Below are 22,311 nucleotides of genomic sequence, written 5' to 3' on the forward strand. Positions count from 1 at the left end.
TGCAAAATTCAGAACTTGGCCATACAGCCTGGAGTCCAATGGAGGAGAAGACAATGCAATGACTCAGGGTTTTGAGTGGGCTGCGGAGTAGCACTTCCTGTTTTGGGTTTCTTTGGAGAAAGCGGGATGCTTTGTGCCAATGGAACTATCCTGCCTTCAGGGGCTCTTTGACCTAAATCAGGGGCTCCGAAGTTGGCAACTTTAAGACTTGTGGACTTCAACTTCCAGAAGCAGCGCTGGCTGGGGAATTCTGGGAGCTGAAATATACAGGTCTTAAAATTGCCAACTTTGGTGAACCCTAAATGAATAGTGCTGCTCCAATCAGGTGAAACCCCACCATTCCTGTCCCAGAACCCAGCAATGTGCATCTCCTTCAGTGATGTGAGGGCTGGAGGCCACCTGGTGAAGTTCCAGAGCAACCCACAAAGGAAGACCTGATTGTGAAATCTTGGAGAGAAGAGAGACGTGCTGGCCTTGAGGTGCGTGGGCGAGAACATTGTGCAAATGTGTTTTGCACGGAAGAGCTGCCGGCCTCTCCAGCTGCTCCATGGGTGAAAATGTCAGGATTTCCCAGCCGAGCGTTTGCAAAGGAAAACAGGAGCTGGGGAAGAGACCCTCACTGCCAATTAGAGAGTCTTTAACCCCCAGGAACCTACAGGAATAAGAACTTTAGAGACCCTTCCTTGCTTCAAGTTACCCCAGCTTTAGTCCTCTACCTGTAGATAGAGACGCACCTGTCTCAACCAGGGCACCCTTCCTCCAAAACTCTCCTTCCGGCTACCCTTTTTCTGCTTCTGATGAATGAGCAGGACCTCCAACTGCTTTGAAACCTGGTCACATGACGCCAATCCCCTCCCCCACCCCATCTTCAAAAGTGCTGTGGTTTCCTAGGGCGGCCTCGGGTGTAATTTTTTTGCATGAAAAAATATCTGGCAGAGAAGGGCCTGGAATGAAGCAACGGCTGCTCAGCCCTTCGGCCTTGGCTGGCGGAGGAGGAGAAGACGGCCACACCCTCTCCTCTTCCAGCTGCGGAGCGGAGTGAAGAAATTCCTGCTCAAACGTGGTGGTGAACGCCTGCCTGGGACGGCTGGTTTCCTTCTTCAGCTTCTTCTCCTTACCTCTTTTCGCGCTGCTGCGGCATAGATGCTCCGAGGGCCTCTTTGGTCTCTTGAAGAACCTGCCTCGTGGTCCCTCTGCACTTCCAGAAGGTCTAGTGGTCTTTCCATCCCACGAGGCGGCCCCTCCCGATGAAGGATGGTGTCCCTTGCTGAGTTCGTGGCGAGAACCTGCAAACCTGCCCCAGACTGAAACGCCACAGGCAGCTGGAGGAATTTGGCGCTGTTTCTCCTTCTGAAGGGAATGAAAAGGGCTTTTGGTGAAGCGGAAGAAGCAGAAAGGTGACTTGACTGAGCCAAAGGTATTTCTCCTCTCAGGGGGGAAAAAAAGCACCTATTTTGAATCGGTCAGATTTTATAACTAGACTTGCAGAAACTGAACTGTGAGACAAAATGTGTGTGGCAGCCTGCAAAATTTGAGCTTCCTGCTCTTTTGCAAGGCTAACAATGATCAGCGGGTTTTTGGCCTCCTTACGAGTTGAGCATCCTTAGAATAGCTACAAAAATTCTTCTTAATCTTTGAATACGTGTTATATCTCCTAGAGGAGGATCGTGCTAGGGAGGACAATTTCCTGGGTTGTAGACAAGCTGCTTGACCTCAAGTAGACCATCTCTGAACATCTCAACCCTGAACCTAGATCCCTGGTTCCCCTTTTTCTCCTTTCCCAGAATTAAACCCTGAGACAGTAGCCTCGTAAGCACATTTTTCTCCTCTTTGAAAGTTCAGGATGGTTGTGAAACAGTTGGGCAAGAAGTCCATGAAAGGGATGGAGACACCAAAAAGCTTCCACTGGTATATTTACTGTGCAGCCGTTCCCTCTTTTCTCGCCTAGAGAGCAGCACAGCGGGGGTGGGGGGGGTGGGGGGGAGGGGGGGAGAGGGAGTCCAAAGTCAAATTAAACCAGCAATGCAATTAAACCAACCAACCCAGCTTTAAATATTTAAGTCTATGTAAATAGTAGCCCTTCTTCCCCCCCCCAACATGGCTGGGAATCTCCATCAGATATGATGGCAGTGACAAAGAAAACGACCCTCAGAGTTTCTCCTTGGCGAAGGCGGCTGCTGGCTTCTCTTTTGGGGACTCCCAGATAGGTCAAATTAGGAGGATTTGGGTCCAGTTGAGGCCAAGTAACCTTGAGGTAGTGCGACCCTGAAGGACACTGCTTGATCAATACCTTGTTTTATCATTTGCTTCTTGCCCGTTCGGTGATTTTGTTCTCTTCTCTGACCAAGTCAATGGAGGAAACGGATTCTCTCTTTTGCAAAGACAGGTGTCCTGGTCAGCCATGAGATGATGGTGGGTGTGGCCATGCTTAACTCCTCCAAGGATTCCAAATTGGCTTCACATTCTGGTCAAATTTCTGCCCAAACAGATGTTGATGTTAGACTATCAACGGTGTCTTAATGCTATAGACGGAAAAACTTGGGTGAATTCCTGTCTGTTGTCTTCCTCTCGTGTGTTAGAAACAAAAAGGAACCGTGAAGCTTGTTTGTGTTCTGCTTTCTGTCTCTTTCAGGAACAAAAAGACAGATTTAATGCTGCATTAACATTCTTACTCCTGTTCTTAGGATACGGGATAACCAGAGAATTCGCAGGTTAACAAATTAGGTTTAAGTTGTTTGCATAGCATGTTAACCCACCCCTGACCCTACTAAACATGTTCTGTGAAGAGAAAAACTCCCATCTCAACATAACAGCAAGATACTCTGCTTAAGTTTTCAAAAAAAAAAAAAAAATCTAGCTTGTTAGAGTAGTTTTACAATTGGTTGCTTGGCCCCCCTTTAGTGGGTGAGTTGGTAGTGACAGGTTTTGGCTGAACCTGGGAAAATTTCACTCCTGGTTGACTTGAGAATCGGACATGTTTGTCATCTCTCCTTCGGGCAGGGTGAAAGGGGCCTGTTTTGTCTTGTTTTGGGAAATCATGGTTTATTCATGGACCAGGAACCATCATTCCTCATTCCACCTGGAGGAGAAATCTGGCCTGTCATTTCAGCTGACCTGTTCCAAACCAGAGTTTTGAAAACCAGACTTGAATGGCTGTTGAATGGAAAATGGAAGGTCATGAGGATGCTTGTATCTCCATTCACAGAGGTACTGGCTGAACTCCCACAAGACGCTTAACTAAACCGTCTTGGAGATTTGCACAGCTTCTGGGACCTCAGACTAGCCAGATTAGCACAATAACCCAGAAGATAAGCCATGTTTCAAGCCAGCCATGATTCGCAGAGTCTTCTGCTGTTATGCAACCGGTTCAAAGAGCTGTATGAACTCTGCCCCCCACCCAGAATAATGGAGTGAAATCAATTTTGCACCGAGAAGGCACTCATCCTTTCATTAATTCATTGTGGGCAACACGACAGAAGGTTGCTGTATATCTTCAGATTGGAAAGGATCCGTTTTATGGCTAAGGACAAACAAATGCTCCACATTTCCTTCCTGCTCATCAGTCTTAATCTCTTTTCCTACAACAGTGTACTAGACACACGCACACACACACATGCAATAAAGGTGAAATAACTGAAGGAAAACAATTGCTTAGGAAGCTTGCTGATTTGGCCCCTTTTGCAAAATCAGAAGCTCCTTTGGCTTCTGTGCTCACCCCTGGCCAAACAGCAAATAATTCTGCAGCAAAACGGATTTCCTTCTTTTCACCTTGGCTTCAGGGATTTGCAGCCCATGAAAAAGATTGCAAACAATCCCACATGCCCCGTTTGACATAGTCACAACACTGTTAATGCAACACTTTGTAGTGACGGCTTTTTCAGCAGCCCCAGGTCGTGATGGGAGCATTTCAGGAATTTATCTGGTGAAGATAAGGAAGGAAGGCCAAGAGGGACCAGTGATTAAGTTCACACACATTGCTCAAATCACCGCTTAACCACGACGGATTAAAAAAAAGTCACAATGGAACCACAAAACTAATCCTCAAACCACAGTGCTGGGTTAGCTGCAACGGACCGGACCCTGATCAGAATTGAGGGCAATGGGCAGCAGAGCTAGTGAAATATCGATCTGGACATTGGTGTTTTCCAGATGACAATAACTGGTTTTATAAACAGCTCTCTGGATTGCCTCACATTCCTCCCAGCTGAATATGGATGGTCAGCACAATGAAAAAGAGAAGAGTGGTAGGGAAATTCCTCTGCAGAAGTGGATTTTTTTAAAAAAAATTTTTTGCAATGGATTAAGCAAAAGGAAGTGCCAAGATTTGAGCAAGCCGGCTGAGACTGTGATTTTTGTTCTCTCTGCTGATGTCATTAAACGGACATCTGCTCCGCGTCTCCTCTTACAGGTTCCTTGGGGTGAGTTTTCATCATGGCTTTGGCACGGCCGAAATAAAGAATTTCCAGAGTGAACATGAACAGGCTATGCTCAGATTTCAGCCCAAAGATACCGGGGGCAGTTAGACACACATGAAGGGCGAGACCACGAGAGTTGAAAACGCATCGGTCCCCTCCAGCTGTTCCCTTGGGAGGAATGTCACCAGGCAGCCCTGCCAGAGAGAAGGCGGCACCTTCTCCAGGGGCCTGAAGGGCCAAGGAAGGTCTGGTGGCTCATTTGGGCTTCTGATATCCCCCCCAAACGTCTCGGTTAGATTTTGGGGAGCCTCTGAAGGAGAGGAATGTGTGGCTGTACACCCTGGAAAAGATGCCTTTTGGGGGTCTTCCTAGCCCTGGAATATTGGAGAAGACAGCAAACCAAACCGAGCCGAGCCAACCAGGATTTCTGCAGTGCAAAAGTCCAGCATCATGGTCAGATTTAAGCTTCGGCTGGTTTTATGTCCTATGAGGAAACCCCTTGGTCTGGGATTGAGATAAGCAACCTCATCGGGTCAAATCAAGATCAATACGTTGAATATTACGGTCTGCGGCGCTTGCCCTCTTAAAAACGACCTTGTTGGAACCCCCAGTCCGAGGGCCTCCTCTCTTGGCCCAGGCAGGCAAAGGGCTCCCTTGGGAAGTGGGCCAGTCCAGAGGCCTCGTCCCGCCAGGCCCTTCTCTATTGGGGAGGCTTTGTGGCCTTTAAAAAATTTGTTTAGAACCCAGCTTGCAACCATTTATGCGTCATTTTTCGCTGCTCCCCACTTGGAGACCCCTCTGAACCCAAGGGCAGATATATGTTGGCTTAAGCGTTGTCTGAATAACGTGCCAAAAGAAAAATAAATTGCATGGCGGTTTTGCTGACTCTGCATACGGTTCCCCCGTGGGTGAAAGAAGGCTGAAAAAAGGAAGCGGTTGCTGAGATGGGTGACGTTTTGTGGTCAAGTGGGGGTGGGAAAATTTACACTCTGCTCATCCAGCCCCTGGTGAGCTGATTCCCATCCTGGGTTGGTTTTCTTAGAAGGGCTGCGGAGGAGGCCGAGGCCGGGTCTGGAGCTCAACCCCCCATGGCAAAATCCGTTCCTTTCCCCTCCACCCGCAGAATGCCAGGCAATGAACCCCACCAACCAAACCAAGTGAAGGAACTTTACAGACTGTGAATCCCAGGCCCAACCTGCAGTCCCAGAGGGAGGAAACAGTGGGTGAAAAGGCCAAAAGCCTCCCTGGTCAAAGGCTGCTCAAAGCATGTCTAGCAAGCGATTGCAATAAAATGTCTGCGATCTTTTATTTGGGCCGGGAAGAAACGACGTAGGATTAGTTGGGAGCAGCTTCTCAACAGATACCTTGGTTAGTTCTGCATTTTTTGGCCATCTTCACGGACAGCTGCTGGGTAGGCCCACTGGTTTCTGATTCAGCTCCAGGGTTGCGATCTCCAGCCAAGGGTCCTGGGTTCCTTGGTGGCTTCAGGAGCCCAAATATGCAGCTTGGATAATAGCACCTTCTGTCCTCCAACCTGAACTTCTCAGTAGACACCTGGACACATAAATCAATGCACAAGCACAATTAGGTGGTGTTTTTTTTAATGGGGTGGGATGTGGTGGTATCAGTGACTGCTGATCTAAGGTAGCCTTTGATCCCTCTGGAATTGAAGGAGGTGTTTCTTCAACAACAGCACCAGCTTCATCTTCCTCTCAGGTGGCTTCGGACAGTCTGCTCGCTGAGCTGTGCCCTTGGCCTGATCCAGCCCCGAGCGAATGAATTTTCTTGGGACAGTTGAGGGCACGTTCTACCCTGATTTTTACTTGGCCCCAGCTTGATCTCCTGCTAAGCTTTCTTCTCCCCCTTGTCCCTGGGGAAGCAGCCAAACCCAGAATGGTCAAAGAGGGGGCAGGGGTTAAGCCTGTTTGCAATGCAAGCAGGGCTAGAGATAAGCAGGGGAGCTTCCTTAGATCAAAGCCACAGAAAGCCTGGGAAAACTTCTCCCCATCGGCTGGCGTCCCTGACTGTGAAAAGCCACGCCTGGGTGGCTGTTTATCTGGGCCAGAGCGTGAAACAACATTTCAACTCCCTGCTTTTTTCCAGCTGGTATCCGGGCTCAGCAAGTGCCAAGAGAGCCTTGCTGGAGGATCTGAAAATGCTTTCAGAGGGCAGCACCATTTCTCTCCGATCGGAGCACCCAGCGTGCCCTGAAAGAGGCTTGCCCTGAGCCAGGGGATCACGTCACGTAAATTGAATTGTTCTCTCTGATCCTGAAGGAATCGCCTTAAGACTATCCCCCTCTTCAGTTTCACTGCTTCTGTATTTCAGGCTTCTGGGCAGACTCCAAAAAGGGCTTCGCATGCTTGTCTTTCCCAGTTGGGCTCCAATTTCACTCGTGGGTGGAAGTTGGAACTCCAGCTGGCCAAAAGAGATGGTTGTCTTGATGTAGACTAAATGCTTGGGAAGGACTGTATGTCAGCAAGCATGGAGAGAGAGCCTTGGTGGATGCTGAGAAGCAGAGTCCATATCTTGAAGGTAGACTGCTAAGAGAGGCTGAAGAAGAGGCTCCTCCGCTAACCCAATGGAGCAGAAGTGGGAGAAGAAGGAGAGGCCGAGTCTTTTAAGTGAGCGTCCTGGCTTGTCCTTCTTCTTCTGGCCTCAGGACAACTTCAGGCATTTTGGAGTCTCCAACTCTGGGAGTTCATCAACAGCCCTTGGTCACCGTGAGTGAGCAGGAATCCTCTCTAAGGAAATAGGCCAAGAAAAAAACCATTTTTTAAAACTATTACCATCTGGCAGGCGGTACAGAATAATAAAAACAAGGACAAATGGGCTGAAAAACAGCTTCTATCCCAGGGCAGGAGCTCTTTTGAATTCTGCTGTGTAGTGCAGTGTTGGTGTGGTGTCGGGGTTTCCGGTTCAATGTGTGAAGGGTGAAGGATGTGTGTTCGTGTTTATTTTCATGGTCGTGATGTGCACTGAAGATGGTGTTTGATTTTGTTGTACGAGGTGCGATGACGATAAAGCAAACTAAACTAAATGGGCATTGTCTCAAGGAAGAGGCGGACATTGGGTCCTCAAAATGAGTGGCCACCTGTGCTCGAGACCAGGGCCAAATCCTACCTTGTGGCTGGGATCATGAGATGGCAGAAGGTGAAGTTGGTGGGATTGCACCAGAAATGACAAATACAGGAAGTCAAGAATGATAAGGGAGTTAATAATATCTTATCACACTTGCTCCACCTTCTCTTCCTTTCTTTGCACGTTGCTTCTTCTTTCCCTTGCATTTATGCAGGTTAGTATCCAGATCGCTGGTCTTGAAGATTTTTCTTGAGCCAAAACATCTTCTGAGGGGGACGTTTCCCCACCAGCAAAGCAAGACCACCGTCTCGTCACAAGGTGAGGGGCCCCGGGAGTCCCTCTGTGCTGGTTGGGGGTGGTTTGTGGGATGACAGGCAGCCCCCTCACCTCCTGGGCCAAGTTAGAGTAGCAAGGAAGTTGGCGAGCAGAGAGAGCCAACGACCTCCGACCCCATTTGTCCGAGAGGGAGGATGAGTTTTCTCTCAATCCCTTCCAAGGGACAGAGCCACTAGATTTAAAACTGGTTGGGTGGGAGGGCATGGGAGACCCTTGGCAAACTCAGCACACCTGGCTTAGGTCTCATGCAGCCAAACTGGTGTGATGGGTCACCAAATTGGAAGTTCAACCACCTTCCCCTTCTGTCCTGGTCGGTCCAGGGGCCCCTGGTGAAACCAGTTGATCTCCTTGCAGAAGCCAAACACGGCCTAGGATCGATTCTCTGGGATGCATCTGGAAAAGAGGTGGAACTTGGATCGTAACGTGTGGGCCACAATTCTCTTGACTTTTCTGACTCTGCTTTGCAGACACCTCTGGTGGTTTGCATCGGAAGGGACAGGTATTAGCTGCCCGCTCAGGCACGGCAAGGCTCAAGTCCTGTTAAAAATGCAGCCCTGACTTGGAATGCATGCACCCATTTGGGTCTGTGGGTCTGTGGGCCGGAATGCCAGGACATTCTATCCATTCTGGATAAAAAGGCAGAGGGAGCAGGTGGGCTCCCTGGCTAAACCAGGCCAAGGTCTGCCCTGGTGGAGGCAGGAATCCTTTAGCCAGATCGTAAGTGGAGGCGGGGACGGAGAAGGCCGCCTTCATTCTGTGGTTTGTGTGGCCTTGTTCCATCTGTTTGTTTTTCTTCTCGTCTTGCGGCTGTGTTTCCAAACACCTGATAGCCTTGATGTTGTGCGCACGAAAGCTGAGCCGACAGTTCTACAGGCATCCTTATCGCCTGCCTAGAAAGCAACCATTTGGGTGCCCTAGAGCCTGCCAGGAACAACACAGCTCTGCAAGTGGCCTGTGTCCTTGGTGGGGCAGAGACAGGCAAGAAAACTAGGGGAAAGAGAGTCCTATAGTTTTTTTGGGGGGGGCTGGGGGGGGGTGCGCTGGGGAGGTGGCCGACTGTGTTGGCGGTCAGGGCCTGAGTCAGGAGGCTTCTAAATCAGGACATCCTGTTTGGGTTTTGAGATGACAAAGTGCTGAGTGGCTTGCGTGCGATTGCTTTGCAGAACCTCTTTGCAAAGTTGGACGAGGCTGCTGGGAGCCCACCCAAGTTGAGGAACAAGACTCTGAATGTTCCCATCCGAAGTAGAGCCATCACCCTTCACCCCAAGGGCCTCTCCAGCAGGGCTTCATGGGCCGTTGGGCCTTCTGAAGAATGGGTCCCACCAGCCCATGAAGGACACGCCTAGAAGTTCTGGCCCTTGTTCTGAAGTCCTAGTTGGGGTTCTCCTCGGCCCTCTTCCACCTTCTGGGAAGTTCTGCTCCATCCTCAGAAATCCAAGAATTCAAGAAGAGACTGGACTGCCATTTGCCAGAAATGATGTAGGCTCTCCTGCTTGGGGGAGGTTAGACAAGATGACCTACAAAGTCCCTTCCAACTCTGTTACTCTACTCTACTCTACTCTACTCTACTCTACTCTACTCTACTCTACTCTACTCTACTCTACTCCACTCTAATCTAATCTAATCTAATCTAATCTAATCCCTGATGTGGAGATGTCAATTCTGAGGTCAAAAGCAGCGGAGGGTCATTCATTAGCTTGAAGGGAAACGCCAGGACATGTTGTTGGTCCCAGGAGATGGAAAGTATTGGGTGGCCAGGACATGGTTTCATTTATTCAGAGTCATTGCCCCAAAGTATTTACGCAATCAGTCTGACCTAATAGGTTACATTCGGACATGCATCCTATCACCTTCTTGGCAAAGTCCTTCCCTTCACACATATGCTGCTCCTTGAGGTAACCACCAGGGTAGGAGGGCTACTCCAGGGAGACTCGGTCTGATCAGAGCTTGTGTTGAAAGCCATAATGGGCACCCAGGGGAGAAAATCCCCTTCACTGAGCAGTATTATCCATAGCCTTTTGGTCATGAGGATACAAAATCCTTGCTGTGCCTCTGAGGCGTTGAAGCCTTGGGCATCGTAGATTAAATCCATTCCATCCCCAAAGAGTCCGTGGTGGCATTCCAGAGAGAGGTGGAGTTCTGATTTGACCGGCCTCCCTGGAGCATTTCTTCAAAAATCCCTTTCCCTCCTGAGCGAAGCTTTCTGAAGGGCCAGGAATCTCTCTGCAGCCAGCCAAGGAAGATCCCTGATGGAATAAAGAGCGAATTAGGTGGAGCCACTGGGGAGCTTTGCTCCTCAAATAGGTCACCTTAATTAGTGGTGAAGAACTGCACCAGGAGAGGAAGGGGCACTTGGACTGGGTGAGGAAGTAGGAATGAAGACCCCGAACAACCCACAGACGTCGCCCTGGTCTTCTTGAAAAAAGATCCTTACGTTTCTAAAAAGACAACAGAGTTGGAAGGGACCTTGGAGGTCTTCTAGTCCAACCCCCTGTTCAGGCAGGGGACCCTCTATGATTCCGGACAAATGGCTCTCCCATCTCTTCTTAGAAACCCCCAATGTTGGAGCAGGGTCACCACTTCTGGGGGCAAGTCCTTCCACTGATCCATTGAGCATTCTACTGACTCAGTTGAATTAAGGAAAGGAGGGGCTGAAAACCCAGCAGGCCGTCAGTTTCTGGAGGGAATCCATGTTCGTCCTTCCAAAAAGGCTCCGAGCTCTGCCCAACCCAGGACCTTCATTTTGTAGGGTCCCCCAAAACTTTTCTGTCCTTGAGAGAGAACCTACACCCCCCCCACCTCCTCCTCCCGCCCAAAGAGAGAAGCTCATCCTTTATGGATAATGGGCACTGCTGGCTCCACCCAGGATGGCAGAGTCTCAGATTCTGCCAATGCAGAGCCACCCAAACCGCTGCCCGCCTCCCTCCCTCCCTCCCACCCATCAGGACCAGGAGGGAAAGCAAAACAACCCCCAACTTCCCTGAGAGGGTTTCCTCTTTCCAAAAAAAAGAGAGAGCAGCTGCAAGGCAGCCTAAACCCAGCCCTCGCCTCGCCTCGAGTGGCTCATTAAACAGGAACCCTGCTTGCCTCGTCCTCGGCCGCTATTCTTCATTCCGCCGGGTGTCATTGTTTGTTTTGTACCCTTGGCAGGAAAAGTTCCCGTAAGGCCGACTCTTGGCTGATCTTCCTCCGTATTCCTGCGTTGAGCCTGGCTTGTTGACGGTAAGAAGACTCAGGTCACTGTCTGAATGCTGCTTGTTCTTGGCTCCTGCGCCTGGCCTGGTCTGGCTGGCTCAGAAAAATCGGTGGTTTGCCTAGGATTGGGGACGTCATTTGGAGAAACGAAACCTGTGCGGGTATTATTGCACCTGGCCGGTGTGTGTGTGTGTGTGTGTGTGTGTGATTTTGCAGTGGGTCCTTGGGAGCCCCCTTCCCAAGCATGGAAGCTTATCAGAGATCCAACCTAGAATTAAGGCGACGTTTCCTGACCTTCAGAACTATCAATCACTGGAATAATCTGCCTCTGGGAGTGATTGATGGGTGCTCCGTCGCTGGAGGTTCTTAGTGAGATCGGACCTTTTGTCCAGAATGGCACAGGGTCTCTTGCTTGAGCAGGGAGTTGGGCCCTCAAGATCCTTTCCAAATTCTGTTATTCTGTATTTTAATCCAGCTGAACAAAGACTTGGCATTCCTGCCCTCTTGGCTTCATCCTATGATTATTGAGATGGCCAAGGAAGGAATCTCGGGTCTGGAACTGTTCTGGAATCCTATTTCAGCCTGCCCACAGCTTTGGAAAGACGGTTCATCTGGGTCTTCTGAGGCCTCGTCTTGCTGGCAGAAGCCCACTGCCCATCTGTTTCCTGGCCCCCAGATGTAAAACCTGGCCATGAAATATTAATGTTTTTGTTTGCTTGGAAATCCTTGGTCTGCCTTTTAAGCCCCAGCTTAACATTTCTCACTCAGTTCCACTCAGCAGGATCTCCAAGGCGAAGAGCAGTGCTGATAAAACAAAATGCTTTTGAGTTGCATTCTTAGATGAGATTTAACCCATGTGGACTTCAACTCTGGCTGGGGGATTCTGGGAGCTGAAGCCCACGGGTCTTAAAGTGGCCAAGGTTAAGAAACATTGTCCTAACCCATCAACGTTTCCCACTCCCATTTGTATTGTCTTTGAGAACAGTTTTGAGTATTGCAAGTGATACGATTAAAATTTCAAAGCTCACCAGGGCTTTTCTTTCACGCAAAAAACATGCTAGCCTTCTATTTATTATGTATTAAATAACTGACACCACTGTGCTCTGCTTGCCAAAGGATTTTTCCTTCTTTTTAAAATGCCAGCTAGACAAAGTCTACCGGTGCTTTGATACAGTTTGATCTAACAGAGGTACCGGACTGATGTTCCACCACTAGATGTGTGATCTGTCTTGTCTCTCCTGCAAGGGATTCTGGGACATTTTTCAAGGCAGGATGCTCATTTATTTTGGAGAATGCCGTATTCAGCCTCCTCCTTCCGTTCATTGGAATTGGCGTCACTGGGTAGGATTGGGGTCATCCAAGGAAGAAGTTGTGTAGAGATTAGTCTATGTCCTTCTCCATCCATCCATATCAATTAGTTTTGACTTGCAACAATAATTCTTTGTGTTTACTCAGTTGTTACTCAGCCATTACAGGCAGTCTTAGACGAGGCTAGCTCTCACTGGCTTGTCCTATCAGCCCTCACTCTTCTGTGTTTCCTAACTGTGGTGTAAAGCTACCTTGGCATCATGTCCAATTTTTGACTTACCTGTGTTCCAACAGATCATGGGAGAATTCGAGAACACTACGGATTACTTTTACTATGGTTATTTCGAAGACCTCATTCCTGTCAGAGAGACATATGGCAAAAAAACCTCAATAGAGCCTCTGACCATTGTTCAAGTGGTCACTGCTCTCATCTACAGCATCACCTGCCTCCTGGGTCTATTGGGCAACAGTTTGGTCATCGCCATTATCTTCAAGATGAAGAAGACAGTCACCACCATCTGGTTCCTCAACCTGGCAGCTGCTGACTTCCTGTTCAACGTCTTCCTGCCCCTGAACATCGCCTACACCGCCATGGGTTTCCACTGGGTTTTTGGCAGAGACATGTGCAAAGTCAACAATTTGCTTCTCAACCTCAACATGTACACCAGTGTGTTTCTGCTGACCATAATCAGCTTTCACCGCTGCATTTTGGTGGTCTTCCCAGTCCAATCTCAAAAGCATGGGACCCCGACAATTGCCTGGGTGGTCTGCATCGTAATTTGGGTTTTCGGTTTTCTAATGAGCTCCCCTTCCATTGTTTTCCGAGACACCACAACCTTCCGCGGCCGCATCCTTTGTTTCTACAACTTCTCCTTGTCCAGTTCTCGAAATGACACTGGCCTTGGCACCCAAAACCACAAAATGGTAACCACCTTTCGCTTCTTGATGGGGTTTATCTTACCAATGATCATTATCACAGTATGTTACATTACCATAATTTTTCGCCTGAAAAGGAACCGCCTCACCAAGTCCAAGAAGCCCTTGAGAATTATTGTCACCATCATCACCACCTTCTTCTTGTGTTGGTGTCCATACCATACCCTCCACCTCCTAGAAACTGACCACCGCTCAGTTCCAGAAACAGTCTTTGAAATTGGGTTGCCCCTTGTCACCGCCATCGCTGCTTCCAACAGCTGCATGAACCCTATCCTGTACGTCTTCATGGGCCAAGATTTCAAGAAGTTTAAGGTAACTATCCTGTCCAGACTGGCTAATGCCCTGACCGAGGACACAATCAATTCGGTCCACTCATTCTCACGCAAGAGTGTCACCAAAGCCAGTTCAATGACTGAAAAAGAATCAATGTTACTCTGAGCTTTGGAACCCAACGTGGATTACGGTAGACACTGGTTTCCAGCAATGATCCAAAGCTCCTTATGGTTTTGCCTTCTTGGATTATTCCAGTGGTTTCAGGAAGGACTTGATACTGGCTTGGTGAATCTAAGCCAATGGTGGTTATAAGTACCCTCTTGTTTATTCTTATCACAGCATTTTGCAGGTTATGGCATAAACACCTGACCCTAACCACATAAACAAACCTCGTGACAAAGGAAGGCTTGATGGTTGAACTTCAGCCTGTAAAGTCTTCACTGCATCCTACAAGTTCTTGGCAATAAGCGTATTTTGAGCCCTGGGGGAAATGGAGCACCCGCTTCTCTGATCTGAGAATTGGGAAGTTTAGGGTTTGTAGAGATTCTCAGTCCTCTAGGTCCTGGTTGTCCCAAAGGTGCTTTTTTCAGGAGGCAACTGGACTTTCTTGGTTTTTCTTTGAAGACATTTCACTTCTCATCCAAGAAGCTTCCTCAGTTCTGACAGGATGGCGGGGAATTGCCTCCTTAAAAAGCACCTTTGGAAATTTAGGGTGAATTTGTTTTAGACGGGACTCTGAAACAGATGGGTATGTGTGTGTGTGTGTGTTTCCTAATCATTTGTACCTGTGCAAATCCAGGTGTGATTTCTCATTCTATCACCTTCCATGTGAGCAGACATGCAAGAGATTCATTTTCTGCAATCCTCAAGTTTCCCAGTGGAGAATTTAATTCTGGTAAAATAAAATAAAAAAGCTTCCTTCCATACTATAAATCACTCTTTGGAGAATAATCATTTCATACAGTTCTGTCCAGCAACTTTTTCCCTCTTGTTGACTTTTCCCTGAGATTTCATAGTCCACGAATAAATCTTTTCTCTAAGAGGCGGGTTGCGCATCCCATCTATTCAATTTCATGCCCAGTTAATTTGGGAAATAATTCATTTTCCGCTCTTTTTCTTTTCGCTGATGAATAGACCTAAATCTGAGACGCTGAGCTAGAATCCAACCCTGGATTTATAACTTGATAAGTTGGTTTTACTTATCCCAGATCTAACAAAATCGCTTTGGATTGTATCTGGAAAGACGTGGGCTATGGAAGCTCCCTTTCTGAATCCTCCTTTCCCACCAAAGGGTCAGGCAGAACAACGTCTCCACCTCTGGAGTAGATCAACAAGGATCTCTAACTACTGGCAGTCTCCCAAAATACAACCAGAATTAAAAAGGAAGTTGTGGAAATTTGCTACATCAGGAACAATCTCTTGCATGAAATAAATAGTTCCTGGACATCCAAAAATCTTTTCCAGCTGGTGAATCTTGAAGGATGAGAGTCCATCATTCAAGTCCTGGCAATAGGACGTGTGTTGAAAATCAATCTGTTGTGTCAGGTTTTCTACAAATGAAAAAGTATGTACCAGTAGTTGTTGTATGTAACATTCCTAACAAGTATATCTGTATTTAAGATAAGTTGGGTTTTTTTTTTAACTTGGTATTTCTAAAGATACGCACTGTTGTTGTTTTTTCATAAGCAATTTTGTAAAGTCCATCTTTTTTAAATGAAAAAAATAAATTCCAAGCAGCGATATCCTGTCGCATTTGTGTTGCAAAGTGGAGCGTATATTAAATAAAGAGACACATTTTTGTGCGATGGTTTGAGTGAAGAAATATTTGGAGGGGAAAGTACTAATAAGACAGGTGGCTGGATAATTCTGGGAGTTGAAGCCCAGCAGTCTTAAAGTTTGCCAAGATTGGACACCCCTGAATAAATACCTCAGAGCAATCTGGTGTTGGTCTCTTCTAAGAACCTTAACTATGAAGTTTTTCATGATCTTCTTCTTCTTCTCGGCTCTGGAGGGGCTGCTAAAAACATCACCAATAAACAACAGCCTTTAGCGCCTCCGTGTTTTTCATCTGCAAAGTGTTTTGCACATTTTCATCTAATTAATTCAAGTGTTACCCAAAGAGGGCAAGTTTGTGAGGGAGATAGATGATCAAGGGAAAAGTCCTTTCAGAAGCAGACCAACAAGCGTTGGATGAGGCCAAGGGAAGCTTTGCCTTAAGACGAAGGCTGCGGTCTTGAATAGTGTATTTTCGTACTTATTTCCACAAAGGCATGCACCTTTAGGTAGATTTTTAAAAAAAACTTTTAAAAATGGATGCTTTGGAGAGGGGTGAATTTCAGAAGCATTTGGCTTCTGCAGATTTTGGAAATGAAAGGGACATTGTGTCTAAAGACAGACTAGACATTAGAGAGATTGAAGATTAGCATTCATATTGTGAACTACTGAGAATACAAAGGTCCAAATTATCCAGCAGAAATTTTAAAAAGTAAGAAACCAAAATCAAGCTAAGTCACGGAAAATGTGAGCACAGAAGGTCTGTGAACTTTGTCCATTCCTGAGACTTAATTTGAGGGCTGAAAAGATTTCCGTTTTCAATCTGTTTGTTTAGCACCAGGATATAACAAACTGATCTGGCAGTTGCAATCCAAATACACACACACACACACACACACCTTGGTCTAACCATGTGACAAGCCAACTTGCCAAAAGAAGGGCGTTTACAAAAAACATTTCTACGTTTCCTTTGTCTTCATGCTATGTGTGTGTAATATACAATACAAAAATAAAATTCAGCAGTCTGGATATATGTTTTAAAAGCCTTCTAAACCCAGAATCTTTGTAAGAAAGAAACAAGGGACTTACCTTTTTGTAGGCTCAGAGGCTAAGCAGGTTCAGCGTTGATTAGTACTTGGGAAAGGGGGGAGTCCAGAGAATTCTAAGATGCAGCCTAGATTGAGAAGCCCCCAAAACATCTTAGAAGCGAGGAATGGAACATCATTTGCAAACTGTTCCCAAGAAAATACAGGCCTGAGTTCCTGGAGGCACCAGGATAGCTTCAGTTGGAGGGAAACTTGACCATCCCTTAACGAGAAAACAAACAGCGCAGCCAATTTAAAGTGTCTTCCACAAACCCTGAGTTGCAATTCTACAAAGAAGACCTTCCAGAACAGGTCCTCTCCACTGAAGTCAAGAAGGGGCTTGCAGGAACATCCTTGCTGAGGACCGTAAGACAGCCAAGGCAGAGAAAAAAAAGAGTTTGGAAACATCTTTAGGATTTCTGGGAACTGTAAGCCAATTCCTGGGCAGGCAGTGACTTTGAGGGCTGCCAAGCGCTCTTGTTGACCTCCAACCTGATCCTGCGGCTCATACAAAGATTCTGGGACTCAGCTGCCCAATTGCAAGAGGACTTGGCCCAATGAAATCCTATCCCCCATAGCTCTAAGGAAAGTCCTCAGCCCAGCCTCGCGAACAGAATGTGGGGCAACTGCCTGGAACGACCTCTGCTTGGGACCCTGGGAAGTGGCTCTAGAGTCACAATCCCACCTGTCGTGGCCACGTGGGCCAAGATGTGTCTTCCAAAGAGACAGGTGCATATTGCCTTCAATTGCTGCAGAAGGTCCATTTGTCATCTCTTGTTTATTTCTCCAGCTCATCCTCTCCAGAAAGCCATAATCTCTGCAAACAGCTTTCCTGGATTGATGAGTGGTGCACAACTCTTGGGTTAAACCACCAACATAAAGCACACTCGGTGAAAGCAAATATTTGACTTCCATCCTTCCAGTTTGTTTGCCTGTTTAATGTGGCACCAACCCTTTCCCCATATAAATAAGGGTGTCCTGGAGGAAGCAGCTGGTGCTTTACACAAGCTAGAGATGGAAGCACCAACTTCACACTAGCTACATTCACACGTTCTGCTAAACCCTGGTTTGCTTTAGCCACTTTTTTTTTTTAACAGGACAGAGCTGGCTTTCCAGACCTGTGAAGTAATGGTTCAGAATCTCTTTAGGTTTTCTGGAATTCCATGTCAAATTTTAACAGGTGTTAGGGGTGATTTATGGCTGGCTTTGACATACTTTATCATGTGTGCAAAGAAAGGCACATCTAATATTCAGTGCTGTTATCTCCAAAGTTTTTTTTTTTATTAAAAATATAAAACAGATCTGACTCAATCTTTAGATAACAACTTACATCACTGTAGGCTATCTGATTTTCACCTGTACCATTTTTCAGGCTAAAAAGGACATCTGTTAGTTTTATGGGCGCTCGCCTGTACCCAGTCACCTAACTCAGGGGCCTCCAAACTTGGCAAAGTGAAGACTTGTGGACTTCAACTCCCAGAATTCCTCAGCCAGTCTTCAAGTGGCCAAGGTTGGAGGCTGCTGACCTCAACTATCATCTCTTCCTTCTACTTCTCATACCTTCACCTGGTTTAGTTTCTTCTCCTCCACCAGCTCAGTGTTCCTCAATCTTGACAACTCTAAGATGTGAGCACTACTGAAAACCGCTTTGATTCCAGGATCCTTTTTGTGATACTGGGCCACGTCTTCTGGTGGCACCAAGCAGGGGAGGGAGAAAAAAAATGTCCTTTTGAGCATGTGGAAGAGCAGCTCTTGAAATGCCATCAAGCTGAGATGGGAATGTTGTCCTCGGTGCGCCTGAGGCTGAGCAAGATGTAAATCGCTCCAAAACCAGAGAGCGATCTTGTCTGCGTCGTTAATAATTCTCTCTGAAATAAGCATAACTGCATATTTGCTTGATCGTATCAGAGGGCGAACGCAGCCGGCTGACACGACTACAGAGGGAGATAAGTGAACTGAAGGAAGGAAACAGAGGAAGGGAGGAGGTGGGGAAGGGAGGAAGGGAGGAAAGGAAGAAAGGAAGGAGGAAAGGAAGGAAGGAGGAAAGGAAGGAAAGAAGGAAGGAGATGGGGAAGGGAGGGAGGGAGGAAGGGAGGAAAGGAAGAAAGGAAGGAGGAAAGGAAGGAGGAAAGGAAGGAAAGAAGGAAGGAGATGGGGAAGGAAGGGAGGGAGGAGGAAGGGAGGAAAGGAAGAAAGGAAGGAGGAAAGGAAGGAAGGAGGAAAGGAAGGAAAGAAGGAAGGAGATGGGGAAGGGAGGGAGGGAGGAAAGGAAGGAAAGAAGGAAAAGAAAGGAAAAGAACAATCTCTGGTGGATAGTTTTCTGGTTTCACGCTTGTTACAGGGATCCAACAGCAGGCATTCTTATTCTATTTTTCTTCCTTCTGCTTCCGTTGTCTTCTTGGAATCACTCAGAGCCTTCATCTCCCTCGCCTGCCTCTCTCCCTTTCCATGTTCAGGAGCTGATGGCTGCCGATGAATCCTCACTGCACAATTACACTCCTTCTCTGCATCCTTTCAGACATCTGGGTTGGTTCCAATCGCACGTTCGTGTAAACATTGGAAGAGATTCCTCTGAGTGACGCCCATAACATTTGGGTTTAGCCTGCCTTGCTTTCCATTATTATGGGGTGGCGTTTGGTTCTCCCCCCAGTTTAGCTGTCAGGCTATAGAAACAAAGCTGTGCGGCATGTTATTTCCATAAATCACCCCTTTTTGTTTGAGAAATGGATGGGAGCAAAACAAAAGGAAGACATATTTGTTTTCTTCCTGGGTGCCATGTTGCTTGGACGGATCCCCATTTCTATCCCAGCTCCCCACGTTCTGGCAGATGGTGGAAAAAGTGTAAAAGTGATAAACAAACATGTTTCTTTTGTGGAGGGGTGAATGTCATGGCGTGGAAGACTTACTCTCTCGTCTTCCTAGGCATGTTGTTGCTTTTATTAACGTACGAGTGGATTATATTGTTAAGCACCTTCTCCCAAATCATCTAAATTAAAACTGACATTTGTGATGTTCAGCCTAGAGAAGTGTCCCAATGGCCTGACTTCTCCACTGGAGGAATTTTCTTCGTATTCTGCCTCCTTCTTCCTTATAGCAGGTGTGGTATGGTGTGCTGGTCTTTCAGCAAATGTGTGTATTCCTATTTGTGAAAATGTAGTCACAACGAATTGTTTTCCATATGGATTGTGTTTCCCCAGCTAAGGCAACTGTTTTCCAAGTGCAGATGCAAACGTTCAGTAGTTTTATTCTCTACAGAGTTCCATTGGAAAAGTTTGGGGAGTCCCGAGGCTTCTTCAAGGTAAACGAATAAACACAATAAATTTAGAATAACAAGAACAAGGAATCCATCTCTTCAGTCTGGTTTTAAAGTCATGCTTGGGTCTTCACAAAGTCTTGAAGACAATAAAAACTTGAAGCAAGAAGGAAAGTGGGTAGATCTAAACATGGCCTGAGGGGCCTCCAAGAATTCCCCACTGACCAATAAGATGGTTGACTTTCTTCCTTTAAGCAGATCATTCCCTTCAAGACAATGGTGTCATTGTTTGAAAATATTTTGCAGTCCTGTCCAGATTGTGGGTCAGTGATGGAGCTCATGCTTTGGGAATCTGTGGGCTTTTGTTTTATTCCTGGGGTACAAAGCTTTGCTCGGACATATAACGATTTAGTTCAATATTGAGATGATGGGAGAACTGAAGAACTGAAGACCCTCCAGAAGGCATTAAAAAACCAGGTTTTAATGCTGTCCTCGGAAGGAGGGGAAACAGGATCACTCAGTTTGCCACTGAGACAGCATGACAGATCTGGAGGACTTCACTCTTAATTCTCTCTCTCTCTCTCTCCTCTTTTGAGCATCTTAGGAAATTGATTATTTCCTAGAGGAACTCAATGTTTCATTGGGAGCCAACTTAGAAACCAACGAATTCCTTCACTGGATGCCTCTGGGACCTTCAGTCTTGGTCTCCACCCAGGAGGGGATAAAAAGGGCTTGGGGTTCAGTGTGTGTGTGTGTGCGTGCATTTTTATCTGTGCAAAAGGGAACATCTCTTCATTTTTCAGGCCCCACGTTCACCTGTTTCTGTTCTGAATCATTTCTCTCCGTCTGCTGAAACAGCCACCCGTCCAAAGTATTTTTAAATTTTACAGGGAGTACCAGGCTGGGTTTGAATGGGAAGGCAGGGTTGCTATAGCAACCACTAGGTATAACCAACCAGCAGTTGTCTAGGCCTCCCGGGGAGGGGTGGCACCTCAAAATTAATAAGCCGGTGGGATGCCAAGCAAAGCAAAATCCTAAGGAAGGTTAGAGACAAAAGGGAGACCCCCCTCCATCTTTGAATGGGTCAAGGAGCTGGGTGCGATTCTCTGGAATAAACAGCCCTCCTCATTCCTGCCCAGGCAGCAACATCTTGCAGTGGGAAATGGGGTGGATTCTCCTAATCTGCATACGTAGCTGGGTTTTGCACGATGGGCATTTCTTGCTGTTCTAGGGCATTTCTCGAGGGTTTTGCGTAGCTCAGCAGATCTGCAAAGTGGCAGGAAAACATCGGCCTCATGAGCCGGAGGGCTGAAAAAGGAGAAAGAGGCTGACAGATAGAAGATTTGTTTTCCTATCTCTCTTATCTGCCTATTTTGAATTTGCCTGATCTGGCGTAATCCAGCGATAAGTCCCTCCGATGGCGAAATCCGACGCTTCTGAATTAATCAATTTGGAGGGATTTGCACCATATCCTGAGTCACAGTCTAGCCAAGCGAGCTTCGTTTACACAACAAGGGGATGGCAAAACCGAATCACAACTTTCACACATTTTAGCCTTTTGGTTTTGCTCAGCCTTGGCATGACCTAACTATGATGTGCGAGCACCATTAGGATGAAAGCAGGAAACAAATTTAAGATGGAGACTGGAAAGTCTCATCTTGAAGGCTGCAGTTGTTTCTTAGTGAGTCTGGACTCTCATAACTATGCAACAGTGGAGACAATATTATTTTTTTCCTTCCTTCCTTCCTCCCTCCCCCCTTCTCCTCCTCTCCTTAACCTCTCACCCTCCCCCCCAACAGCCTTTGGTCAGCTAATTTTCCTATTTCTCTGCCTACCCTGGACATCAAAGCATGCGTGCAGGATGTCTTAAGAACTTCTGCAATTACATGCTTGGTCTAGCTTTTGTATTTCCCAAGAAGTTGTGATTGTAAACTCCCTTTTTCCACATTGGCTATTGCATCAGCACACGGAAAGGGCAGTGAGAGAACGTCCCAGACCTCCCACTGGAAGAAGGAGAGGCCACCCAGGGTGGAAGAGATCTGCAGCCCATCACCAGCAGCCCCTCCTCAAAATGATCGGATCAAAATGCCTTTGATATCTGGGGGTGGGTGGGGGCTGAGCAGAAGCCCTGGCAGGGGGAGGACCTGTGAAAACTCCCAGCGGGAGCTGCTCGTTTCGCATTCAGCACCATGGTCAGCGTAAGCGGGAAGGGAGGGCCAGTGCAGGAAAGGGGGGAGGGGCCCCTTATTCCAGCCCCTCCTTTGCCCACCCACAGTCCTGCAAGCCCACATCGAGCCCTGGTGATGTTCCAGCTGCCGCTGGACGGAAGCCGCCATCAACGTTCTGCTCAGCGCTGACGGGAGCTGATGGGCAGGGGAGCCTCGCTTGGCAAGCAGATTCTTGGCCAAAGGAGAAGCATCCACACAACGCAAAGCAGGGATGCTCAGCAGGGAGAGACAAAACGACACCCCGCAAACGAGTGGGAGCTGGAGAGAAATGTCGCAACGGGCAGCGTGGCTATTGTGGACGTTGGCCAGACCGTTATGCTTTCTCACAAGGCTGCCCTTCGCCTCCTCCAGCTCCCTTCTCATCCCTCACGATTCCTTGCTCCTGCTCAGCATTGGGTGGTCACCCAACATAGCTGGTTCTCATTAGG

At 47.4% G+C, this 22,311-nt stretch overlaps 1 protein-coding gene across 3 annotated transcripts; it reads left to right on the forward strand.

Moving 5' to 3' along the window:
• Positions 1-1,028: 1,028 nt before the first annotated feature.
• On the forward strand, positions 1,029-15,282 carry CMKLR1 (chemerin chemokine-like receptor 1). 3 transcript variants are annotated; one of them, XM_026685501.2, is made up of 4 exons: positions 1,029-1,417; positions 7,711-7,814; positions 10,983-11,054; positions 12,630-15,282. In XM_026685501.2, exon 4 carries the CDS (start codon positions 12,633-12,635, stop codon positions 13,707-13,709), a length of 1,077 nt encoding a protein of 358 aa, XP_026541286.1. In that variant the 5' UTR covers positions 1,029-1,417; positions 7,711-7,814; positions 10,983-11,054; positions 12,630-12,632; the 3' UTR covers positions 13,710-15,282. The 3 variants fall into 3 exon arrangements, with proteins under 3 accessions (XP_026541286.1, XP_087798665.1, XP_087798664.1); XM_087942539.1 differs by having other exon boundaries at positions 1,051-1,397; XM_087942538.1 differs by lacking the exons at positions 1,029-1,417; positions 7,711-7,814; positions 10,983-11,054 and adding an exon at positions 11,090-11,209.
• The last annotated feature ends 7,029 nt before the right edge of the window (positions 15,283-22,311 follow it).

Source organism: Notechis scutatus, chromosome 13 (assembly GCF_049901735.1).
Source record: "Notechis scutatus isolate UNSWTSFEM ecotype Mainland chromosome 13, rNotScu1.2, whole genome shotgun sequence".
Taxonomy (NCBI): Eukaryota; Metazoa; Chordata; class Lepidosauria; order Squamata; family Elapidae; genus Notechis; species Notechis scutatus.